At 47.6% G+C, this 23,276-nt stretch overlaps 3 protein-coding genes across 5 annotated transcripts; all 3 read left to right on the top strand.

Moving 5' to 3' along the window:
* The first annotated feature begins 902 nt into the window (after positions 1 to 902).
* Positions 903 to 4,497, top strand: LOC119128154 (tubulin polyglutamylase ttll6-like). 2 transcript variants are annotated; one of them, XM_037260353.1, is made up of 12 exons: positions 903 to 1,097; positions 1,244 to 1,409; positions 1,610 to 1,672; positions 1,746 to 1,786; positions 1,855 to 1,973; positions 2,062 to 2,192; positions 2,281 to 2,434; positions 2,499 to 2,642; positions 2,719 to 2,804; positions 3,223 to 3,448; positions 4,043 to 4,221; positions 4,283 to 4,497. In XM_037260353.1, exons 3-12 carry the CDS (start codon positions 1,611 to 1,613, stop codon positions 4,482 to 4,484), a joined length of 1,344 nt encoding a protein of 447 aa, XP_037116248.1. In that variant the 5' UTR covers positions 903 to 1,097; positions 1,244 to 1,409; position 1,610; the 3' UTR covers positions 4,485 to 4,497. The 2 variants fall into 2 exon arrangements, with proteins under 2 accessions (XP_037116248.1, XP_037116247.1); XM_037260352.1 differs by having other exon boundaries at positions 903 to 1,409.
* Positions 4,498 to 4,854: 357 nt separating this feature from the next.
* Positions 4,855 to 12,209, top strand: gc2 (guanylyl cyclase 2). Of its 2 annotated transcripts, XM_037260205.1 has the most exons (25): positions 4,856 to 5,109; positions 5,295 to 5,612; positions 5,692 to 5,820; positions 6,097 to 6,276; positions 6,353 to 6,470; positions 6,545 to 6,846; positions 6,938 to 7,069; positions 7,139 to 7,242; positions 7,315 to 7,433; positions 7,498 to 7,582; positions 7,662 to 7,758; positions 8,019 to 8,135; positions 8,302 to 8,382; positions 8,454 to 8,630; positions 8,739 to 8,895; positions 8,958 to 9,107; positions 9,184 to 9,332; positions 9,785 to 9,948; positions 10,037 to 10,229; positions 10,287 to 10,461; positions 10,574 to 10,672; positions 10,745 to 10,839; positions 10,892 to 10,977; positions 11,046 to 11,146; positions 11,642 to 11,763. In XM_037260205.1, the coding sequence occupies exons 2-24, from the start codon at positions 5,319 to 5,321 to the stop codon at positions 11,143 to 11,145; spliced, it is 3,303 nt and encodes a 1,100-aa protein (XP_037116100.1). In that variant the 5' UTR covers positions 4,856 to 5,109; positions 5,295 to 5,318; the 3' UTR covers position 11,146; positions 11,642 to 11,763. The 2 variants fall into 2 exon arrangements, with proteins under 2 accessions (XP_037116099.1, XP_037116100.1); XM_037260204.1 differs by lacking the exon at positions 11,046 to 11,146 and having other exon boundaries at positions 4,855 to 5,109; positions 11,642 to 12,209.
* Positions 12,210 to 14,079: 1,870 nt separating this feature from the next.
* Positions 14,080 to 22,376, top strand: LOC119128260 (insulin receptor substrate 2-B). The gene has a single exon (XM_037260521.1). It carries the CDS (start codon positions 14,426 to 14,428, stop codon positions 18,389 to 18,391), a length of 3,966 nt encoding a protein of 1,321 aa, XP_037116416.1. The 5' UTR covers positions 14,080 to 14,425; the 3' UTR covers positions 18,392 to 22,376.
* The last annotated feature ends 900 nt before the right edge of the window (positions 22,377 to 23,276 follow it).

The following is a 23,276-nucleotide window of genomic DNA, read 5'->3' as shown; positions in this document are numbered from 1 at the left end:
TCTAAAATGTCTTCTCTTACGAGATTCCAACGCAACAATGAAAAAGAATTTAAAAAAAAAAATTGTCTTCAAGATGACAGAAGCAATGTTGTCGTACCTTGAGATGATCCTTGTTTGAGTGATGTACTGTTGTTGCCTGTACAAGACCTCTTTAGATGTATCTTGTTCAAATTGTCCAATAAACATGCGTTTGCTGGATATGCAAGTATGCGCATGTCAATGACTACTTTTGCTACACACAAAGAAACCAATAAAGTCGACTGCTTTTTTAAGCAAGAGAAGCTTCATTGTGGACAGTGTGTGTCCATTTACCCCCCCCCCCCCCCTCCCTCATGCATCAACATGAGTTTACATGTGATGTGAATGCAGATTTTGTGTGTGCGCGGCTGCTGCATTCACGTGTGCACGAATGTTGAATGTGTTGCTCTGCAGCGGCAGCGTGAGGGAGGATGTTGGTGGATGAGTCACCCCAGTCCTCAGCATGTGACATCATGAATCACTGCACCTCTGCGGGCACAACTGCAGCCATCCAGCACGCGTCTCTTGCCTCATCCAGGCTCCTTCTGCTTATTCATATGCAACATAGTCTATTCTTGAATTATTATTATTAATTATTGTTAATTATTAACTATTATTATTATTATTATTATTATTATTGACTAACCTTTGGGACTGGAAATTTCTGTAACTGAGGCTGCCATTAATTAATTTTTTTAAACATGAAAAACTAATTAATTTTGATTACTAAAAATAAATAAATAACAAGCCACATAAATGTGTTGTTTTAATTCCCTGCGTGGCGCCAACGAGCAATTAATTCCAATCTCAATGGCTAAACAATCATTAGAGCAAGAAACGTCATCCCGGAAGTTGTTGTTTTTCAACCCGGAAGCAAAATAACTCGTTTTCCAAGATGGTTTCCAAAATTTTTAATTCTACCTGAGTCGAAAAGAAAGCCGACGTTTTAACCTGTTAAATTATAGTTTTTAGTGATACCTATTCAAAAACAACAACATTTTGGATATTCGTGTAATATAGTTGGTTCTTACAGCGTGTGTTAGAATGCTCATGATCCCCTGCTTGTTTTGGAAAAGCAGGTTAGTTAATTGTAAATAATCAGGAATAATTAAGATTTTCGGCGTGACGAGCTGACGAGACTGGGCTGAAAATTTTAGCCAGGATAGGAACGAACAAAAAGCAACGCGTGGCATTCATTTAAACGGAGTCCAACTCTTTTTTACAGAGACCCGCTCGTATGACAAAGGTGAGGGAGGTGACGTCACGTCACGTGTCGCAGCAATGTTGCCAAAATACTTCAGATCGCTATGGCTTTCCCCGATTTGTCCAAAGTAAAGCGTGGGGATAAAACCTTTATCACACATAGATGCTACTGCATCTGCCTTAACAAGGTGAGACAAAAAATAAAATAAAATCAAAAGATAAACATTAATAATAATTGATTATCTACTTATCTTTGCCCCATCTCTCTCTTTCTGTCTACAGTTTTTATTTTAAATAATATATTACCATTAATATGAATTTAATTTGTCCGACCTGCTTGCCCTAAAGCATATTTGTTTTAAATGTAAACATTTGTAATTTCATTTAGGATGTTTTTTTGGGACAGCTGCCCTTTCACAGACGATGATGACGACGATGTTCCACTTTGCAGGTACATGCAATATGATTTATTTCGCCCATAATGAATGATTGTAGTCCTTCTAATTGACTTTCTCCTCTTGTAGTTGTCAGGGTATTAATCTCACCAATTGCCGCTATGACAGTGGTAGGTAACAACAAAATATCACACATATGTGAGCAAAATTAAAAGCTGCTGCCTATTTTTTGTGTTAGTGCGTCGGGCTGCTGACAAGTTAGGCATTAAAGAGGCGAAGGTAGGTGAAGACTGGACCCTGTTTTGGAGCGATACCCGTCCTTGTGAGGACAAATTTAAGGAAATGAAACCATACCAGGTACTCTCATTCCCTTTCTTAAATGCCATATTTGCTGATATTTCTATCTATCTTTTCATGCCAATAATTTTTGTTTCTTTTGTTGCAGAAAATCAACCATTTGCCCTCTATGACTGAAATTTGCCACAAAAATTCGTTAGCAACTAACTGGAAGCACATGCTCAAGTTTTTCCCCAAAGACTACAACATTTTTCCTCGAACGTGGACCTTTCCCATCGAGTGTGTTTTGCTTGCTTCTCCGTGTCATGTTGACTGGCTTGCCTGTCGCATGCGCTAACGCGACCCCCTCCCCCGTTGTCCTTTGCAGGTACGGCCTCTTCAAAGCCTACGCCAGGGACAAAGACAAATGTTACATTTGCAAACCCAATGCGGGCAGCCAGGGCAAAGGTATCTCCATCTTTAAGTCGTGGGAGAAGGTCCAGCCGGAACAGGATATGATCTGTCAGGAATACATCGACAAGGTGAGTCTCCCGCAGAAAACGCCAGTCGGAAGACCCGCAAATGGCTCCCTTTGCTCCCCGCCAGCCTCTGCTTATCGACGGCTTCAAGTTCGACATGCGCATCTACGTGCTGGTGACCTCGTGCTACCCGTGGAGGATCTACATGTACAATGAGGGCCTGGCCCGCTTCTGCACCATCAAGTATGAAGAGCCAACCGATGAAAACGTGGTGAGCGCACGCGCCCGTCGACCTCATCTGATGACGTGGGGCAACGCGAGCTCTCATGTTGGGGTCTGCTTGGCAGAATAACAAGTACATGCATCTCACCAACTTTACCATCAACAAGGACAGCGAGACTTTCATCGATGATGAGAAGACGGGTAGCAAAAGGTATGCTCATAAGGAAGGTACATGTAGAGCCCGACTGAGTATTCGGCTGGTATAAAAAAAAAAAGTCAGCAAACAAAAAAATCTGATGATTTTTGCCAATTTTTTAACATATGAATACATTACAACAATACAAAGATAAACTTAAAAATAATAAAAAAATAAGTTGAAATCAACTTTTTATGGGCAAAAAATTTACCCATTGTTTATTGTAAAATGTAATACTAATTAAGTATTGTAAAAACGTTCTGCCTATAATTCATAACTTGTACACATAAAGTGAGCAAAAAAGTTATTTTATTATTATATTTACTTCAAAAATTGGTCAATTAAGCAAGAGATTTTCATTTCTTCCTGAAATTTCACCCCAAAGCCCAATTATTATTCTTTTTTGCCATGTATGACACTTGCGCTCTTTTAGGAAACTGTCGACACTGAAGAAGCAGCTGCGGTCCACCTACAGGAACACGGAGAAGATCTGGAGCAACATCGAGGACGGCATCGTGAAGACGCTGGTTTTGGCTCACTCTCGCATCCAGCACGGTTACATCACGCTCTTCTCCAAACACGTGGTGGGCAGCGCCTGTTTCCAGATCCTCGGCTTTGACGTGCTTCTGGACGAGCACTACAGGCCGTGGGTGCTTGAGGTTGGCGCATTTTATTTTTGTCTACTATGCTATCTCCAACATTTTTTTTTTACGCTGCAGTGGTGCCTTGAGATACGAGTTAAATTCGTAACTTGTTTTAAATTATCTTTCCTTCTTGAAATGAATGGAAATATCCATAATTATAAAAGAAAACTCCCACCCCAAAGCCCATTACACAAAAATACAACCAAAAAATGAAATTGACGGCCCCAGGATGATTTTGTCTCTTTTTTTGTATGCGTCTTGGCCACTTGGGGGCAGTGTAACACAGATATGTATATATGGAGGTGCTCAGTCCTCCCAACACTTTTTTTTCAACGTTAGCCCAGAAGGAAGACATTTAGAGCCAAAACAAGTGTGGCAAGAACATAGTTCTTATAGTTGTTTGGAGAGGATAAAGAATATATGCCTTTGAATCTGCGGCTCCACTGTTTGTCTTTGTAATCGATGTCAAACCCATTGGATGATTTTAAGGCCTTCCTCATGTAAGTCAAGGTACCACCGTAATTTGTTCGTACCTTTTTGTTCCTTCAGCTCCTTCATCTGAAAAGGAACCCACGTTGAAGACAGATGTTTTTATTTATTAATTCTCAGGTGAATCACTCTCCAGATCTTTCCACCCTGCTGCAGTTAGACCGCGACGTCAAAGACGCCTTGCTTTACGACACGATGGTGCTTATCAACTTGGCTCCCTTCGACCGATGCCGGATGATCAAGGAGGAGAAGCGCAAGCTGGAGGAGCGCATGAAACAGAACGTGCGCATTGAGGAGAGGTAGTCACCCTTGTTTTGTTTTGGTTTTTCAAGCAGACGTGAAACTTTCGGTCCCCTCCAGGTTGGAGAACGACCAGCAGCGACGGGCGACCATGGTGGAAGAGATGGAGAGCTACGAAGACGACCACCTAGGAGGCTTCAAGAGGATCTACCCCAGCGAGGGAAAGGAGAAATATGACAAGTACTTAAAAGTGGAGGACAGGCTCTACAAGACCAAGAACAATGACGTCACTGGACAGTTTGAAAATATGCAATCGAAATAAACCTGATAGTTGTCATTTTGAACTCTTTCCCTGACATTAGTGGTTGCTATGGATACGGAGGGTGCAAAGCCTCGCGTGGTCTATGGTTACAAACACGTGAGCGTTACTACCCCCTTGTGGTGAGATGAGCGAACAATTATTTCCTGACAGTCTTTTAAACTCGTTCCCTGGCATTATGAAAATGGTTGCTATGGATACCGAGGGTGGAAAGCCGAGCAACGGCTATGAGGTTGCAAACGTGAGCGTTACCACCACCTTGTGGTGAGGTGAGTGAACAATTCCTCAGTATAATGAATAGTTCATTTATTTGTATATATTTTTTAATTTATTTTTAATTAGTCCCATTTAATTGGGCAAATGTGTTGACTAAATTGTCGTTGCTGTTGTTCAATGCATCTTAATGCTGCAGGGGTCATGATTGGATTGCATCTAATCTGTCGGGTAGGTCACCTCGCACAACCAGGGAATTTGACCACCATGCAGACACTTTTTTTTCTCTTGCAGGGACTCTGCTGAATGTTTGGGGAACGCTCGAGGACGTGCATGAAAATGTCCCAAGACGACATCGACAGAACGTGTTGCTCCGGCGGAATCGTTGCCAAGGCGAACGTCCGTCTAATCTCTGGTAGGAAACTTGCTTGACTGTTATGATGAGAAAAAAAAAAACTGTCATATTCCAGCACACTTGATACTCTAAAAAAAATCATGGGTTAATGTAATGTTAAAAAAAAAAAAAATCCCAAGATAAAGGATTATATTTAGAGCAGTTATGAAGTGGTCAGTTAATCCATCTTTATCTGATTGTGCCAGTGTGAACATTTCATCACCGTCACCATGCAAGGACGGAGTCTGCTCTCTCAAGCAACATGGAAGCAGGCACGGGACAACACCTCATCACCTCACCGAGGTCCTCCCGCTAGGATCCTCCCGCTGTTCCTGGCCTGCCTGTTCATGCTGCCCTGGCCGGGCTTAGGTGGCTTATTTCGTGTCGGGGTGGTCGGCCCCTGGGAATGTGACCCATTCTTCGCCAAGGCCCTCCCTGATGTGGCGGCACAGCTGGCTGTCAACCGCATCAACAAAGACCCCTCCCTGTCCTACGCTGCCACTTTTGACTACACCGTACTGCATGTAAGCACCTGCTTGCCTTGCTCGCAATAACTTGGGGAGTGAGAAATGTCTTGTTGAACGACTTAATGTCGTTCCGCAGGAGCCATGTGAGACCTCAAGAGGTCTGGAGAAGTTTGTGACTTTCCATACCAAAGCCTCGGCTTACGTGGGACCGGCGAACCCGGGTTACTGCGATGCTGCCTCAATGCTGAGCAAAGGTTGGAACAAAGTGAGTTGACAAAATCGGAAATGCATATAATCACTAAAATAACTTAGAAGTAACTTTAATAACATTTAGAAGTTCAATCCAACATTACTCAAAAGTCAGGTATTCTTTATCCTCTGAGAAGAGCTCTTTTATACTGCCCCCAGGTGGCCAAGGTGGGTAACAGCACATGCCGTTGTTACAGTGTAGCAAAGACTGTTTAATTTGATTCGGTCATGATTGGAAGTCTACTTTTATCATTTGGTGTTTTGTTTATAATTCAATTAATTCCTCCTTCAGGCTTTGTTTTCATGGAGCTGTGTCGGCTACGAGTTGGATCGCGTCTGGAGCCACCCGACCTTCGCCCGCTCCATGCCCAGGCCCACCTGGGTGCTTTTACGGATCATGAGGTACTTCAGATGGGCTCACGTCGGAATCCTCTCTGCCTCGGATGACATCTGGGTGGAGACGGCGAGAAAGGTTGGAATGAAAGTGGTGACTCAAATCACATTTTGAGCTACACGTGTCATGTTCACAACGTGCGTGTGCGTTGTAGGTCGCGGAATCCCTCCGGGCCCACGCTATGCCCGTCAGACTGGTCAGCGTTATGGAGAACACACCACACGGCATCAGGAGGACTCTGGCTAAAGTTCGGAAAATGAGAGAAATACGAGGTGGATCTTTTTTTTTTAATTTATTTATTATGCTCAAGAGAACTTTACCTCTAATCTTATTTGCTGTCCCTTAGTTGTGATCCTCTGCATGCACTCAGCATTGATCGGCGGCGAGCTTCAGAAGCACTTTTTGGAGACGGCCTACGACATGCGGATGATTGACGGCTCCCTGGTGCTGGTGCCCTACGACACGCTCCTCTACAGCCTGCCCTTCCGGAATGTAAGCTACCCAGCGTTGAGGAGCAATCGCAAACTGCTGCGGGCCTACGACGCCATGCTCACCGTCACCGTCGACTCGCCCCGGGTGTCATTTACGGAAGCTTACGCGGAAGCCGTGGAGAAGGGCGAGCTGGCGAGGACGATCAAACCCCAGCAGGTGATGACACACTAAAGCATTTCAATATTTGCTTTGAATGAAGATTGCAGATGAGCACAAGAAGAAGATTCTGATCAGTCGGTGTTTGCAGGTGTCTCCTCTTTTCGGGACTATCTACAACTCGGTGGTTCTCGTCGCTCACGCCGTGCAGCGTGTTGTCCTCTCCAAGGAGTGGATGTCCGGTGGGAATATGGCGCAGCAAGTGCGCAACCGCAATTTTGAGGTACGCTCGCCTAACGCAAATGTTTTTCCGTTTGGCACTTCAAAAGCCGCTGCCTAATTGCTATCGCAGGGCTTCAGCCATCCCGTGAAATCGGATTCTTCCGGAAACGTGTTCTTGGACTACATCGTGCTGGACACAGACGGACTCACCTGTGAGCTGACACCAACACACAGGTTGTTGACGAGTCTTAATTTGGAAACTACTTCCTACCACCGAACTAAAGACGTGTTTCTCTGTCACCAAAGACTCGACATGGAGGCCGACTCGGTGAACTTCCTGGGTCGAGACATTCACTTTCCTCGCGGCTCGGGACCCGAACGGGACCTCCCGTGCTGGTTCACCCCAGGGGTCATCTGCTCAGGGGGTGAGTCCCTTGAGGCTCTGGCGTGTCTAAGATTGGGACTGATACTGGTGTCTTTTCATTTCAGGTGTGGATCTTCTTTCCACCTTTAGCATTGCGCTAGGAGCCGTCGCCGCCTGTGTGCTAGTCGCTGTGCTGATTTACTTTGTCCGGTAAGTCTGGCAACGGGTTGGGCTTTGTTTGCAAACAAGATAATAAAGACGTCGTTTTTCCCTGTCTCTTGTTGCCTAGGCGACGCATCAACCAGATTCGCCTGCTCAGGGGTCCGAACAAAATCCTGCTGACTCTAGCGGATGTTACCTTTATCAACCCCTCACTTAGCAACAAGGTATTGTCTTTTTATTTTTATTTGGGGTATATACAGTAGATCAGTGTTTCATTTTGTAAGTCAAATATTGTTCTGAGCAGTGTTTCCTATTTTATGATTATACTATTGCATCCACTGGCGGAGCTAGAATTTTTTTGTGGTGGTGGGGGGGAGGGGGCAGAGCCAGTGATTACATGTTTCTACAATGCAAATGCCCCCCTTTCAAAATGGTATAATTAATATGTTCTATAATAAGAAAACTGAAAGGAGTCATTTTCCAGAAGCTCAACGTGGAGGACAGCAGAGCCAGCTGCGCCAAGAGCGTGTCGGAATGCAGCGTCACGTCCTCCATCCAATCACCCGCCACGTACGAGAACTCCAATGTTGTCATTTTTGAGGTAAGTGTTATTCACTCGGCATAATTTAAAAAAAAAAATTGTTAAACACTTAATAGTGAGGTATTATGCGAAATGTTGTCATCGTTTTATAATTTCCGACAGTCTGTGAGGTAATGAAGGTGTCTGACTGTCGGGCATGACTGTAATTAATGAACGTGCCCACTAGGGGGACTGGGCGTGGCTCAAGAGACTTCCCTACGGCTCGTTTAGCAGCATCAACCCCAAAACGAGCGACTTGTTTGAGCTGGTAGGACACCCCATCATCAAACAACGCGGCTTTGGCATCACACTGTAAGAGCCGTCGCTATCCGCTCGCAGATGAAGGACATGCGACACGAGAACATCAACCTTTTCCTGGGCTTCTTCCTCGACTGCGGCGTGTTTGCCATCGTGACGGAGTTCTGCTCCAGAGGAAGCCTGGAAGATTTGCTCCTGAATGACGACGTCAAGCTGGACTGGATGTTCAAGTCCTCCCTGCTCCTGGATTTAATCAAGGTTCATTTAACTAAGTTCAGAAGCACGTGTACGTTTTAAAGTTTGGCCACTACGGTGCCTCAGAAAGACCACACCATTGAACTTCTGCATTTTGATTCCCTCTCCTAGGGTATGAAGTACCTCCACCACTGCGGCGTGTCTCACTCCCATCTGAAGTCTCGCAACTGTGTGGTGGACGGACGCTTTGTGCTGAAGATCACAGACTACGGCTACAATGAGGTTCTGGAGGCTCAGAGGTTCCCGTACGTGGAACCACCTGCAGATGGTGAGAAACCGCACAACGACGTCCTCACAAATTCTTCAAAACCTAACGGCCGTGCTCGGTAGAGTTGCTGTGGACAGCTCCGGAATTGCTCCGAGGCCCTCACCCGGGCCTCCACGGGACGATGGCCGGCGACGTGTACAGCTTCGCCATCATCACCCAGGAGGTGGTTATCCGAGGGCCTCCGTTTTGCATGCTGGATCTGTCGGCAGCAGGTGGGACAGCCAAAAACAGCTCCTACAATACGGCCTGGTGCCCGGGCACCCATTTTGCTTTCTCCTTTTGTTTTAGATGTGATCGCGAAGTTGCGCAAGCCGCCGCCTCTGTGTCGCCCGCTAGTTAGTTTGGACTGCGCTCCGTTAGAGTGCATCCAACTGATGAAACAATGCTGGAACGAACAGGCGGAAAAGAGACCCACGTTTGAGGAGATATTTGACAAGGTAGGCTCTTCACGCTGCCACAACTATATACCGTCAGCCTTTACAACCTAAACGACAACATTTGTTCCATCAATTTGTCGTCATTTATTACCAACCGTGTGTTTCCTTAATTTTGTAGTCATTCTTTTATCTTCAGAATCGCACTTAGTGAATAATTAATAAAAGCTGCTGAAGTTTACTGGCAAACTAAACATAAAGAGAATCACATAACAGTCTGCTAGCACAATGCTAAAGCTAAATAGCATCCATGTTCTGCAGCTTTAGCACTTTAAGATACTCATTGAACAGAAAATATGGAGCAACACAGAATGACAATATCATTATTACGATATAATGTGTACAAACGGTCATCCATTTTTTATCCTCTGCGTAGAATGACCAATATTAATGTCGTATTGATGAGCTGAGTACCAAATGCGCCGCTGGTTCATGTGATGTCACGCCTCTTCAAGTTCAAGGACATCAACAAGGGCAAGAAGACCAACATCATCGACTCCATGCTGCGGATGCTGGAGCAGTACTCGTCCAACCTGGAGGAGCTGATCCGAGAGCGGACCGAGGAGCTGGAGATCGAGAAGCAGAAGACGGAGAAGCTCCTGACGCAGATGCTGCCTCCGTGAGGCTGCGGACGGTCATAACGTCAACCACGGCACACATTCGGACGAACCTGATGTTGTCAAATGCGGTTCTGCATCGTTCCGCAGATCCGTGGCAGAAGCTCTGAAGATCGGCGGGACGGTGGTGCCCGAGTATTTCGACAGCGTGTCTCTCTACTTCAGCGACATCGTGGGCTTCACCACCATTTCGGCCAACAGCCAGCCAATCGAGGTGGTCCACCTGCTCAACAGCCTCTACACGCTTTTCGACGCCATCATCGGCAACCACGACGTTTACAAGGTGCCCCACCCCCGTCAACCAAAACATCTAGGATCTTCTCACGCACCCTCCACGCAGGTGGAGACGATTGGCGACGCCTACATGGTGGCGTCGGGCGTGCCCGTTCCTAACGGTAACCGGCACGTGGCGGAGATTGCTAACATGTCCCTCGACATCCTGAGCGCAGTGGGAACCTTCAAGATGAGGCACATGCCCGACGTTCCCGTCAGGATCCGCATCGGACTGCACACAGGTGGATGAACAAAAAAAAATTAATTAGTAATGTCATTATTTATTCCTTATGGTGCTTTGTTGGGGCTGTTGTTTATCTTAATGTTGTCATGACGACACTGTGTGTTTTGCAGGTCCCTGCGTAGCAGGAGTGGTCGGTCTCACGATGCCGCGCTACTGTTTATTCGGAGACACGGTGAACACCGCCTCTCGCATGGAATCCACCGGCATGCGTAAGTTTCACGGCCCCACATTTTTTTATCCTTACCTCGCTTTTGCTTTGGTATTTATTCGCCCCATTACAGCCTACAGGATCCACGTGCACCACGACACAGTCAAAGTTCTGCGCGCGCTCAACCTGGGCTACAAGCTGGAGCTGAGGGGACGGATGGAAGTGAAGGTGGGACACGCCCGCCTCATGGAGTGCCATTTTCTTATTTCTTCTCCTGTAGGGGAAAGGAATGGAAGAGACGTACTGGCTTGTTGGGAGGGACGGATTCACCAAACCTCTTCCTGTACCTCCAGAGCTCAAATCCGGGTAAGAATGGTCTGCTTGCGTGCAAGCGCGCGTGTTCCGTGTTCACGCTGTTCGCTTCGTCCCATCAGGCAAATGGCCCACGGGCTGCAGATGGCCGAGATAGCCCAGCACAAGAAGCGGCAAGCCGAGAAGCAGCGACAGGAACAACTTGCAAAGAAGAAAAACTGAGGTAATGTTATGCATTCGCAAAATGTATAACATTACTGGCTTGCTCGGGAATGGGGACAAAGATAGTTGGGCCACTGGCAGAGCTAGGATTTGTTCCTTGGGGGGGTCATGGGCTAGCCATGTTTTATTGATTTATTTTATTTTTAATAAACCCAAAACATTGTTTAGAAAATGTTGATAAACATTCATTACATGTTCCCCACAGGGGGATGGGGTGAAATCGGAAAATTCCCATTATCAGCTCTAGCACCTGGGGGTCAGTGCCCCCGCGGCCCCCCATGTAGCTCCGCCAGTGAGTTGGGCAAACTTTCATAAGGGAATCGCAATTTTGCAATTCTTGATTGCTGGCAAAACTCAGTTCTTCTCCTTTACAAGGTTAAAAACCTTTTTGTCGCTTGAAAAAACAACTTTTGACTCCATTACAAAATTCTAAAACAAATTTTAAAATGCCTTGCTAATTTAACTATATGGCATTGTCGTTCCTCCTCTTCTTCAGCGTGGTCGCCAAAGAGCCAAAGAACCTGAAGCAAGTGTTGTACAAAGCGGTGAGGAAGATCTCCCACATCCGCGTCGTCACACAACTGTGCGAGGACGGCAGCGTCATGATGGAGCATCACTGAGCGCTTGTCCGCAGGCTGTGGTGGCACCTCAGGTTGAATTCCCGGGTCAAACGTTTTCTCTGTGAACATTCAGGCCAAAATTGGGATTAGCGTCAACCGAGTTGAGGAGACGCGGTCTTGCCCGCTGCTATGAATAGAAGAAGAGCGACTCAGCAAAGCGGGGATCTGCAGACACAACAAGTGATGAACGCAGCTTATCGCCTTTCCTCTGGAAAACAAGTAAGGGGAAAAGGACTGAATCAAAAATTTCATTTTGATCTGACAAAATACAAGCCACGTCAGAAATTCATGTAAAAAAAAAGTATAGATAAGATAGTGTCTTTAGCGGCTGATACTAAACGGTTTGCTTCACTTGTAGATTTGTTCGTGTTGAGGATTATCTTTGCTGATCCTCCCAATTTGTGTCTCGATATGTGTGTGCTTCCTGCAGATGGCGCTCTTGAACATTTGGTTGGGGGGGGGGTGATGTGGGGATTTACAGAGGATTTACATTGACACCGCTCGGTTCAAGGGACGGGCATTTTATAGAATATCATGGTGACGAGAATGTTGAGGGATGAGAGATGACATTTCTAGGTTAGATGCTGATTATACTTGAAAATTTGATCCCATCTGGTTCTATTAAAAATGTATTTTTATTGTAAATGTCAGGAAATAATAAATCCAAAAGTTCAACTTCCACCATCCTGCTGTAATGCGTGGCAGCTCATTGGCCACTTCATTTGACACACCTCATTTTACGGTGATTGGTTAATTTTAATCAAATTATTTCCATATTTATTTTAGTTTTGTTTTTAATTGTGGAAAGAAGGCAGAGCTTGAGAAGAAAACACCAACTCTGCTGCTTAAAATTTTGACTAATTGAGTGTAATTGGAACATTTCCATCGGCCACTATCGGGTCGTTCAAACCAAAATTGAGATAAATCCCAAACTGAAGCACCAACAACAGTGACGGTGTTGCTCCTGTGCTTGCCCTGAATTAAAGGCGTGAACAAAGGCAAGCATGCGATCCTTTGTGAATCTCTTTGTGTGTGTTTTAGCTTTGTTGGCTCTATTCGTTTGTTAGCGGTACAATAGCACTTGTTGCAGTACACCATTGTCACCAGCAGAGGGCGCCCGGGCAAGTGTTTGCGACACCTGACCGGGAGGCCTCCTTGGGGCAATTTAACTCCCGTTAAATTTGACTTATCAGAGCAGTTGAAGTGCAATTTTGACTTCATACATTGTTGACGTTACTTCCCCACGTGTAAATTTCACACTTGTAAGCATTGGATGTGGGTAACATTAAGTGCAGTTGTTCCCAAGACATTCACCAAAGGAGTTCGTGGGAGGAATAAGCGAAACCGATCTTTCTTTGAAATGCGTCTGATGTTTCAACAGGCTTACCCACTGTGTCAAATAGTTAATTATTCACCATGGACGCAGCATATAAAAAAAGTTAAACGCTACTCAGGTGGACTATGAGACAACGCAGCAAAGTGTTTCTCTCGGATGCCCTGTATTCACAATTGTACAGTGTTGTGAGATTTTTTTCCCAGATTTAAGACTGTCCATCCAATCTGCCCTGGCTCGGATGTGACTGTTTCTTCAGTCAGATTTCAAACCTGCCTACCACAATAACGTCCACATTTTTTTGTCCTCAGCAAAGCAAATTTGACTAGCAAAACATTTTTACCTATTTGTATATTTTTTCTTATTATTTAAAAAAAAAATATATAGTTTGAGATTTAGTCTGAACTGCTATGGTTTATTTTATTGTAATGTGATGGTGGTAGACGGATTAAGTGAGGTCAGTCGTACCTGGGACAACCCCATGTTAATGATAATGCGTGTTAGTTGAATCCAGACACGGCTCCAGGATTTTGTTTCTCTCACGGGACTAAAGGGGACTTGACATAGGGAGGCTGAGATAATATTTTATAAATGTATTTTAGAGTATCAAATACAAAGCTGGAGGGGCTTAACTGGGGCTACGCGTATTTCTGACGAGTCTTTGGCCCACCTGTGTAGGGCCAACGCTGGTTGAACCTCATTTCATATTGATTGATAAAAAGATAAATGTAAATAAGTTATCAGGCCACTTTGGATGTGCGGTTTGGATGCAACCTTCCCATCACATTCGAAACAAGCCTAAAAATTGACGCCTATTTTTAACCCCAGTAAAAACTATGCCTTCTGTGATTGGTCAGATCCATTGACGCAAGGCCGTATCGTCTTTTTGACAATTGGCCAAGACCCCTGTCAGCGTGTGTCACTCATAATATTTGACCAATCACACAACGCCTCAGGCAATTTGAGCTGGTCTGTTATTCCTGACGTAGGTGATCACGTGTTGTTTGTGCTGTGGCCCGGAGACTTGTGTGCAGGCGGAGGAGAGCGAGTTGCTAACAACTAGCTGGAGACACACGATTGAACGTGGCCATGCTGCACACGGTAGGCTTTATTTCTTAAAACGAGGCCGAGTGCAATAGTTGTTTGCTGCTACAAGGGACACTTTATGGATTAAAAAAACAACAACAACCGCTTGGCGAATAGTGCAATCTGTGCCGTGCATTAGCTGGCCTAACCGGACTTGAGCGCTGGTCTCCCGACATAAGAATGGGGTAGTGGTCCGCTTGGATTAGCTTGCAAGTCAAGTGACCTTTGATTGCGTTTTCGAATGGCAAATTTCACGAATTACTCGGAAGGCAAGGCAGCGAAATTGAAGCTGGAGACGCAGCAGAGGAACGTGGGCTCTAAGTCTACCGATGCAACCGTAGATGGCTCGGTCAGGGAACCCCCTTCCCCGTTAATTAACAGCAGCAGCAGCGGAGGCGGTGGCTGTCGTTCCCATCAGTTGCCGCCCTCCTACCAACACCACCTTGAGTCGTATCACTACGAGCTGGCGTCGCATCATCATCTTCATCATCTCTCCGCGGACGTCGCTGAAACCCCGGGCAGAAAATCGTTGTCCCCGGTGGAGCACGGCGCCACTGCCACCACCACCAGCAGCAGCAGCAGCACCACCACCACCAGCGGCGGCCTTGCGTACGAGGCTGGCGGCGTGTCAAACCCGCCGGACGCAGTGGACGACATTCGAAAGTGTGGCTACCTGCGCAAGCAAAAGCACGGACATAAGCGCTTCTTCGTGCTGCGCGCCTCCAGCCACCTGGGCCCCAGCCGGTTGGAGTACTACGACAATGAGAAGAAATTCCGGAGCAGCTTGCGCGGGGGAGCCGGACCGGCGGGCCCTTCCTCACCCAAGAGGGTGATTTACCTCTACCAGTGCTTCACTGTCAACAAGAGAGCAGACTCTAAAAACAAACACCTCATTGCTCTTTACACCAAGGATGAGTATTTTGCTATTGTGGCGGAAAACGAGCAGGACCAGGAGGACTGGTACGTGGCCATCAGCGAGTTGATGAGCGAGGGCAGGAAGGGGCATTTGATTACGGACGATTTGGATGATGGATATGGTACGGTCACCCCTGGCACTGTTTTCAAGGAGGTGTGGCATGTGAATGTCAAACCCAAAGGACTCGGTCAAACTAAAAACCTCACGGGCTTGTATCGCTTATGCCTTTCGTCCAAAACCCTTCACCTGATCAAGTTGAACTCTGAGACCCCCTGCGTGAACCAGCATCTGATGAACATCAGGCGCTGCGGAAACTCTGAAAGCTTCTTTTTCATCGAGGTGGGTCGCTTCTCCTCGATCGGACCGGGGGAAATATGGATGCAGGTGGACGACTCTGTCGTGGCCCAGAAAATGCACGAGACGCTTCTGAACACCATGAAGACCCTGAAGGCCTACGTGGAGATCAGGCCTCGGAGTAAGAGCCAGTCATCGGGCTCCAACCCCATGCCGTTTGTCACCACGCACCGGCACCTTAGCAACCTGCCGCCGAGCCAGACGGGCTTGCCTCGACGTTCCAGGATGGAGTCGGTGGTGGGAACGCCGCCGTCTAGCAAGAGCTCCGGCGCTAGCGGTTACCGCTTCCGCACATCCAGCGAAGGGGAGGGGACCATGAACCGACTGTTTCGTTCCACGACAGGAAGCCTGGTCCACCTTAACTCGGGGCGTCTTCATCTTGGCCGCGCTGAGGCGGACCTAGGTGGTAGCGCCGGCGTGGTGCTGGGAAATGCCGGCACGAGCGCCGGGGCCGGGCGCCACGTGCGGGCCGTCCCCGGGTCATCGGCCTCTACTTACCACGCCCGCTCCGCCTCCCTTCCGGTCTCCCACCCTTTCACCACAAGCCCGGTCAGCGTGTCCTCCAGCAGCGGCCACGGTTCTGTCTCAGACACCCTCACACGGCCATCCAGCGCATCAATATGCGGCTCTCCGTCCGACGGCGGCTTCAACTCGTCTGACGAGTACGGATCCAGCCCCGGGGACTTCAGGTACTTCCGGGTGCGCAGCAACACCCCCGATTCCCTGGGCAACACCCCGCCGATCCGAGAGGAGAACTGCTTGAGTGACTACATGGCAGTGGGCTGGAACCGGGAGGTGTTTGGCACCAGCGCTGGCTCCGGGAACAGCAGTGGCGCCAACACACCGCGAGACGATAGCACGTCGACGACAGAAGACGAGCGCTTTTTTTCTCAAAGGAGAAGGAGAAGCGCTGGGCCCGGCGTAGCCGTTTATCAAAAAATGACTCAAACCAATTTTTCTTTAGAAGAATCGGCCGACGCGTCAGACAGCTCCTGTTCCGAGCACAGCCAGCAGAGCCGGCCCTCGACGTCGCAGCCGCCTCCGCCGCCATCCTCCGCCAAGGAAGATAGCAGCTACGTACCCATGCAGTGCGGCGTGGCTCCGTCGCCGAGGGACACGCCTCCCGACTACATGCCCATGCATCCCGGTTCTCACCCCGTTTCCCAACCACGTCAGTTTCAGAGTCCAAATTTGGGTCCCCGCTCGGCCAAGCCCCAGTCGCAATCCTCCACCGACGCTCACGGCTACATGATGATGCTCCCGGGATGCAGGGGCAGCTCTCCCTCCCCGGTGCAGGCCTCCCTCAGCCCCCCCCACAGCGGCGCAAGCACCAGTGACAGCATAGCAGAGAGACCCGCCAACGCGGCGGCGTACATGGACATGTCTTGCGGCGGCATTATGGGGCAGAAGCTGGACGGCAGCAGCGGGTCCTATGGCGCCGAAGTCTGGAGGTCTTTCAGCCCTTATTTCTCCCTCCCTCGCTCCTACAAGGCCCCCACCAGAGAGAGCGATGAGAAAGAGTGCGACGACTATGTTCGGATGGCCTGTCTCGGCAAGCCGGTCCACGCCTCGGTCGGCGCGACTCCCTCATCCGCACCCGAGAGGAGGGCTGGCGGCGGCGGTTGCCCTTCCACACCCTCACACCCACCCCCGCCTTACGAAGCTCACCACACCACGTCCGCCGTGGCTGACGGGCGTGTCATGAGACCCAACCGCCTGCCTTTAGGCAGGAGGAGTTTCCACGGTCCGCTGCGAGTCAGCGAGGCCTCCGCCTCATCCGCAGTTACCTCCACCTCGGTCCCCACGGCCGGGATCGCGACCAATAGGCCTCCGAGTCCTGGGGAGTATATCAACATCGACTTTGTGGATCATTACCCCCACCAACAGCAGCCTCCTGCCTACCCTTTTCCCAGCAAGGATGAAGCCCCCACCCAAGCCTCCAGCGACCACCGTCGAACCCCCCCCTTACCCCAAACCACTCAGGACTACATGAGTATGGAAGTGGGTCACGACCATCAGGACAGCGATGGCTGTCTAGGTAAGAGCCAGTCACCTAGACCCAGCCTGGTGGCCCCCTGGAACCCTCCCAGCTATATCCGACCCTTGGCTAGTAATTCCGGTGCTTTGGCCTCCCCCGGGGTCCATGCCGGAGGTCACTGGAGGTCAGTGGGCGACGACTACACTAAAATGACGTACAGCAAGAAGGGCGAAAGGACTCAAACGAGCCCTACAGACATGCTGCAGCATCTCTGCGTGATGGAGGGATGCTACAGTCATGGTGGCTCCTCCTCCGCCTCCCCCATACCCCCCACCTTGCCCCCAAGGAGCCCAGCAAGGAGCCCAGCAAGGAGCCCAGCAAGGAGCCCAGCAAGGAGCCCAGCAAGGAGCCCAGCAAGGAGCCCAGCAAGGACACCGGCGCATCCCCCGGAACCAAAGGTCGTCCGGGCCGACCCTCAAGGCAGGAGGAGGCATAGCTCGGAAACCTTCTCCTCCACCTCCTCCTCCACTTCAACGCCTTCATCCTCGGCGAGCCACCCGATGCCGACGGACTCTGCGACCTCAAATGGGTCACACGCAGGCCTGCCATCCTTCGACAGCGTGTGGATGTCGGTGGAAAGTCGCCGGGACCCGGACCAGCTTTTCTCATCAGGTCCGGCCACAGCAACCGGCACCTCTGCGTCCTCTCCCACCTCGACCGGCGGAATGTACGCAAGCGACGTGTCTGTGGGATACCAAAATGGCCTCAATTACATCGCCCTGGAGGTGAGAGATGACGGGGGCCGTACGGACGCGTCCGCGGATGTCAACGAGAGCGCCGCAGTGCCAGAGAACGGCGCCCGTGCTGGTCTCGAAATCAAATCAGAAGGCGTCTCCACGACGACCAAGGGTGAGTACATTTGCTTTTGTATGAAACAAAGACCTTTTGAAATAGAATAGAATGTTTTTTTCTTCGCAGGCTAAAAATAAGCCTTTGTGTTCTGTGCTATTTTTAGTTTTGTTTTATCAACTCGCTGTTCCTCCACATGTAAAAGCTCTATTTTGGCTCTTGACGGTACGTAGCTTTGTCAAGATCAGAGAACCGCTGATGTTTTGAAGCCATCCTGACCTGCTAGTCCTGTCGTGTGCGTGCGTGCATTGTTACCAGGTATCGGGCTGATACCAAGCTTACTTGAAGGTATCGGGTACTCCCAGAGGTTGCCGATACAGGCCACAGATACTTCAGGCAAAAATAAAAATCTGATTAGTAAGTCTTCCTAGTTGGTGCTACATTGCAGCAGATTGAAACGTCGAACAAGTTCAGAAAGTTCTTTTCTCAGTTTTTTTGTCATTATGTTAAATCAAATGGAATTTTACATTCCAGGTATCGGTTGGCGGTATCGGTGAATACTCATAGTGGGAAAAATGGTGTCAAACATCCAGTGTTTTTTTTCACATTTTGGAAGTTGTTGAGACTTTGCGAGGTTAACCCTAACCCCCCCAAAGTTTAGCTCACTTCCTCAGCAAACATGCCATGCGGGCATGAGTCAGGACCGTTTGAGCACCAGCTGACTCGAGTGCGCGCTTAGCAGCCGTCACCGCGAGCGTGCCGAGTCGCGGCGGCCGCCGCTTTGATGTCATCGTGGCGGCGGCGTGTCAAGGCAACGCAGCGGCGACGGGAGGAAGGCATCATCTCTCTGGAATGCGCTTCCGCTCAGCTGTGGCACGACGGGACACCTGCTTCGTTTACAGCGGGGGTCAAAGGGCTTTGCTTTCGATGTTGCATCCGAATTTTTTTTTTATGTGTGGAGTGACTTGCGTCAGGCAAGGGGTGTGGTGGGGTCAAGAGCCAAAGTCGTACGAGGCTGGCCTTTAAGCTCTGGCGTTGCCACCTATGCGCCTGCCGGATTTCTATATTTACACGTCTATTTCCAGGCTGATGTGAGTTTACGGCCGTGCTTGTAACAAGACCTCCATTTCCACTTGGAGTGCTCTCAAGGGACATTAGAAGGATCTCTCAAATCATCTATGTGTGATACCTGGCAACCGTGATGTCATTTTCAGTTGATAACAGGGGGTACAACATATTTATGTCAAGAAAATTTTGGTGTTGACATCTTTAATTTCTTGTTTAATAGTCATTATCCTTGCTGTTGAACTACAATTGGATTAACTTTGACTTTGGGACCGCAGCAAGAACAAGGCTCCGATTGGCTCGTTTGTTTGATGGCGATTTAGGAAACTCGGTCTCCGCGAGTCGGCCGCCCGGCCTCGGCCGCAGGCGGGCTTGCCGGCATTCCAGCAGCGCCGCCTGTCAAAGCGACGGCATTGTGGCGTCCCGCTCGCATTGTCGTCGTACAAAAGCTGCACTTTCGGTGGAATAACCCAGCTGCGCCGGGGTCACACCGGGCACGGGTCCCTGCCAAAGTTGAGAAAGTGAAACCGGGAGTCAGAGAGTTGGGAGAGTAGATTCCCTTTGGTTAAAAAAAAAAACAACTTGTGAACTTTGCTTTTCAAACACTTGTTGTACTGCAACAAAACCGCACCAAGACGTGGCTAACCTGTTTTTGTGTCCTCACAGACTGAGCTGGAGCGGCACAGGAGGAGGTTACCCCCCCCCCTAAAAAAAAAATAACTGGACTGAGATGATCTGCAGAAGACACAGACGAGATGACAGAGAAAGGCTTGCATATTTTTCATTCATATGAACTGTCTCACGTTTTATTTTTCTTGTTTTATATGCAAATCTTCACTGTCTTCTTTTGTTTTTTAAACTCGCGTCTCTGGTCAAGCGCCAGTGTTTGCTGCCCTGTCGCGGTGAGCAGGCGGTTCAACTTCCTCATATGGTGTTAAAAAGGGAGGCAGTCTTGATACAATCTTGATTTTTATGCTTTTTTTTTTTAATTTTATTTTTAACCATCCAGCCTCACCTCGCTATGGTACCGTACAGTTATTACGTTGTGGAGAGCGTTGTTGTAGAGAATGTGTATATACACAGTATAATCTATTTTTTTGGGATGCACTTGTTCACTTGACCTAGAATGGCTTCCTGCTCCCTAACAGGAAGTAAAATTTCCTTTTGGTACACTTGCACATATTTATTTGAGGTTCAAATAGTTCCGGTACATTGTTTTTTTTTAGCTCCTCGGCTAGCCGAGAAATTAGCGATGTGATCATGAAATGACTGAGAGGTTGATGTTCTCTTTTTTTAAACATTTTCCATTTTACCTCGCGTGTTGCACGGTACAAAGTCTCACATGGGATGCACACACACTATTCACACAACCCAGGGTAGACCCCCTAAGTGACCCCCCCCCCCCCCCACCTCACGGATGATTAGGATCCTTCCCAGCAGCGCACATCCACATGCCACATGCTTCCGGGTGACGTGAAATTTTTTTCCAGTTACCCGAGCTGCGGCTGCACGTGGACATAGTTTGCCCCTTTAGACACACACGCACGCACACACACACGGGCATCAAGCGCAGTGTTAGCCGAAGCCCCGCCCCCTTTTGGTGCGCTCCCGCATCCGTATGTAGCGTCTCCTGCCGCTTTCCTACAGCGGGGATGTGAGCTTAAATGCAACACCGATTGACTGATTATTTTGGTTCACCATTCTCCGAGTCACTCGTATTTTTTTGTACGCGAGGCCGTCTTTGCGAGGTTTTTCCCGCCTATGTCGGTGGTGTCCAAACTGCGGTACGGGGGCCACTTGCGGCCCGTCCGCCATTTTCTAGCGGCGCTTAGAATATATGGAAAAAAATTAGTTTCATAAAAATCCCAAACTGTTTTGCTGCTAAAATAAAAGCAAAATAGCTCTAAAGCAGTGGTCACCAAGTTCCACATGAGTAGCCGCCGTTCTAAAAATAGCTGACCTGGGACTGAAGTGATCATTTGAAAATGTAACCACTGGCTGAGATTTATAGAACTCAAGTGTTGCTTTTTGATATTTATTCATCTGTTGCGTAATTTCTGTGAGAAATCGTCTTAACAAAAATGAATGCCATTACTTTTTTACAACAGCATTATTTAAATAACCGATATTTTCAGAAGTGCTCATCCTTCACATAGCTCTCGGTTTCAAAGTGGTCCCCTGCTGTGATACAAAATTGGTTTTAGGGTTTTTCAGAAGGTCGGACTAAGCAAAAGGTTTGGACACCCCCGGCCTATGTGGATCCGTCTCAAAATCAGGCCGGTCAGAACGGTCCCAAAGGTCCGTGTACTTGCTGTGCTATTGTGACATGGTCCTTTTTTATAATACAAAGCAAAAGTGCTATTTCTCCTTTTTTGTCTTTTCAATTCAATAGCCAACCTTATTTATTTTTAATTTAAGCGGTTTATCACTACATTACAGTATTTCAGACTGGGCCAGCTCAGATCGGACTGATCAGCGTGTCCTCCTAGTCCGAAATGGCTGCAAAGAATCACGCTAGGACTTGTTTGATTTTGTAGACTTCACTGCATCCTTACGCAAGCGATGCGTTTCCCCCTGTCCCCCCTCATTTGTATTTTAGTTGACGCCAAAAAAGCGGGGAGGTATCCAAGCAACCTGCACACAAAGCGATGCCCGGTTTATTTTTTTGTGGCATTTTGCATTTTTTTGTATTAAGAAATTGGTTATTTTTTGTAACTATATTCCAGTTCATTTGCTGCTGTGTAGTACAGTTGATTGATAAGTGGTCCTCCTTTTGGAGGCGCGCCTCCTGCTACTTGTGTTCTTTTCCCACTCGAATGCTGTTTGTTCATATTAGCCTTACAGAAAAGAGTAAAGTAGTGGGGAGACGCTTCTCCTTCGTACCTCCTCCATTTGGGAAAAATCAACCTCACAGTTTCTCCTACAAATAAGGAGAAGTTGTGGCTTTTTTTTTCACGCCGCCGTACGTGATGTTTATATTGTTCCAACCTTTGCTTTCCATAGAGCTATTGCAATAAAAATGTTCATGTTGCGCGCCTGTGTTTGCGTCACTTTATTCAACTCTAATCTTTTTTTTTTTTTTTTTCCCCCCCCCTCCTACTCCTCCTTCTTCGTTTAACTGAAATTCGACCGACAATCGCGGTCAGTTTATCCAGCTCAGGTGACCTGCTCGGGGTCCCAAAGTTCAAGCTTCAAAAACAATCCCAAAGTCCACTTTTGCACATGCGAGCCACTCAGTTGAGAGAACTTAAAAAAAAAAAAAAAAAAAAAAAGAAAAAGTTCTTTCACATCAACAAATTATCTATATAATAAAAGTGTTTTTTTTCGTCTAGTGTTAACATTTTTCTCGATTTTAGGGTGCGTTTGGACTGTGAATGTCAAACAGTCACAGATTATTATTTTTATTTTTAGGAGTTTTTTTTCTGCTTTACTGACTCTTAACTTGACTGCGTATTCACGCGCTCACTCATCTCTGTTATTTTGGGTTTGCGACAGTCTTAAAACTGACATTTTATCTCGTCAAGCTTGACGTTCTCCTTTGTAGTAATACTGCCACCTGCTGGTCAATGAGATACTCATCTGTCTAGTCTCACAAATGATGCTTTCCAACCTTTATTGAGCCAGAAGAGTGGAAATGATCCATTTTCAGCGCACAACATTTTGGTCATTGTGTTTATTTCAGTCTTTCGCTTATAACAACTTCGAAATACCAGAACAGGAACTTTAAAAAAAAAAAGAAAAATTACAATCGCACCCCAGCTTGACCCAAAGAACATCTCACAAAGTCACAGTAAAATTAGAGACTCCTACTAATGTTGCATACGTTAAATCAAGTGTGAAATTTGGAGATTTTTGGTGCAGGAATTCAGGCTCACATTTTACAGCAAAGCCCAACACCTGGAAATGTTTAAAAAAAACAAAAACAAATGA

Source organism: Syngnathus acus, chromosome 10 (genome assembly GCF_901709675.1).
Source record: "Syngnathus acus chromosome 10, fSynAcu1.2, whole genome shotgun sequence".
In the NCBI taxonomy this organism is placed as follows: Eukaryota; Metazoa; Chordata; class Actinopteri; order Syngnathiformes; family Syngnathidae; genus Syngnathus; species Syngnathus acus.
Note: the sequence above shows the minus strand (reverse complement) of the source record. Positions and strands in the feature narration are given on the sequence as shown.

Excerpts from the sequence above, each read along its gene's own strand:
- LOC119128154 (XM_037260353.1), top strand. The coding sequence starts at position 1,611 with ATGTTTTTTTGGGACAGCTGCCCTTTCACAGACGATGATGACGACGAT. Across the intron at positions 1,787-1,854 it reads CAATTGCCGCTATGACAGTG|TGCGTCGGGCTGCTGACAAG; the intron begins GTAGGTAACAAC and ends TTTTTGTGTTAG. Across the intron at positions 1,974-2,061 it reads AGGAAATGAAACCATACCAG|AAAATCAACCATTTGCCCTC; the intron begins GTACTCTCATTC and ends CTTTTGTTGCAG.
- gc2 (XM_037260204.1), top strand. The coding sequence starts at position 5,319 with ATGCAAGGACGGAGTCTGCTCTCTCAAGCAACATGGAAGCAGGCACGG. Across the intron at positions 8,136-8,301 it reads CCAATGTTGTCATTTTTGAG|GGGGACTGGGCGTGGCTCAA; the intron begins GTAAGTGTTATT and ends CGTGCCCACTAG. Across the intron at positions 8,631-8,738 it reads TGCTCCTGGATTTAATCAAG|GGTATGAAGTACCTCCACCA; the intron begins GTTCATTTAACT and ends TCCCTCTCCTAG.
- LOC119128260 (XM_037260521.1), top strand. The coding sequence starts at position 14,426 with ATGGCAAATTTCACGAATTACTCGGAAGGCAAGGCAGCGAAATTGAAG.